This window comes from Pundamilia nyererei, unplaced genomic scaffold (assembly GCF_000239375.1).
Source record: "Pundamilia nyererei isolate P.nyererei 1_Seehausen unplaced genomic scaffold, PunNye1.0 scaffold00335, whole genome shotgun sequence".
Taxonomy (NCBI): Eukaryota; Metazoa; Chordata; class Actinopteri; order Cichliformes; family Cichlidae; genus Pundamilia; species Pundamilia nyererei.
The window spans coordinates 80,180-81,536 of NW_005187736.1; the positions used below are offsets into that span (position 1 = coordinate 80,180).

The 1,357-nt window shown below is 34.4% G+C and overlaps 1 protein-coding gene across 1 annotated transcript in view; it reads left to right on the forward strand.

The window, feature by feature from the left end:
- The window catches only part of mvb12ba (multivesicular body subunit 12Ba), a 34,153-nt gene that overhangs the window by 18,081 nt on the left and 14,715 nt on the right, over positions 1-1,357 (forward strand). The window contains exon 2 of the mRNA XM_005751934.1: positions 939-1,061. Within this exon, the coding sequence (XP_005751991.1) occupies positions 951-1,061 (111 nt within the window). The 5' untranslated portion in view covers positions 939-950. The remainder of the gene's footprint in view (positions 1-938; positions 1,062-1,357) is intronic.

A 1,357-nucleotide genomic window follows, 5' to 3' on the forward strand; every position in this document is an offset into this window, starting at 1 on the left:
AAATCCGTACTTGTAACTTGCAGGGTTTTTTTTTTCTAAGTCCACACACAAATCTTTTTTACACATACAAATCTTTTTTACGCACACACAAATTCTTTTTTACGCACACACAAATTCTTTTTTACGCACACACAAATCTTTTTTTACGCACACACAAATTCTTTTTTACGCACACACAAATCTTTTTTTACGCACACACAAATTCTTTTTTACAAGTACAAAATATTTATGACCACATTTTGAGCCCATAGGTTTAGATTTTTGTGAAAGTGCAGTGTTCAGTTAAACTGCACCATCACAAAAACTTCTGTGAATATATTCTATTAGCCTCATCTTATTGTATATATGTGTGTTTTTATCTCTTACTGAAATTGACTTTTGTTATCGCTTGATGTTATCATTTTCCGTATAATTTTTTGGCACTATCCTATGGATACTTAAGAATCTGGATTTTTTTTTTTCCTTTTTTTTTCTTTATTGGAAAACTTTATTTTCCAAGCAAATATGATTTAAAACATTGGGTTTTTTGGGGGGCGGATGCTGCAACAATGTAACTCCACTTAATGCAGTAACCTGAGCTGTCCATGAAAGTGACCAGTCGCATTAGGACACTTTCTTTGCTTTCTTTGGGCTTCCCCTCCAAACAGTCACAAATCTAATGATTTAAGCAAGCAGGATTCACATCAGAGTTGTGCCCAAGAAATTAAATTATTTGCTCGGATTATATTTTTTCCCTTTGACTTATGGTACAAAAAATTATTCCATACTATAAGGTTAGATCGGAGCTCAGTAAGTAGAGTAAAAAAATTTCCCCTGTATGAACAGCAGAGAAAAGTACATGTCTTATCTTACCAATCAATCCTGATGTTTATTCCCGTTCTCCCATTGTCCTACTTTCTGTTTTCCAATAATGTCATCTGTGGGGATTTTTATTGCAGATCTCTATAAAGATGCCTGAGGTTCGGGACCTTTCTGAAGCTTTGCCAGAGATGCCAATGGACCCAATCACTGGAGTCGGAGTAGTAGCCTCTAGGAATAGAGCACCCACTGGATATGATGTGGTAAGCAACATAACATAATTCAAGAATGATTGGTCAGAATGACCAAATACCAGAATTTTTCCCACACTATTAGATTTTATTTTTTGCAGTAACAGAAATATCTAATTTGCACATTTATGTACTTGTGTGCGCGCATGAAAGGAGGCACTTACATGCTTTCTTAAATTAATTAAATTTCTTAAATATTCTATTGTGACAAAAATAATTGAGCAATAATCGCATGTGTTCCCAGTGAGGGCTTCTCTCGTGGATAAACTCCAACATCTGACATACAAACCTGTTTTTGATTTTTTTTT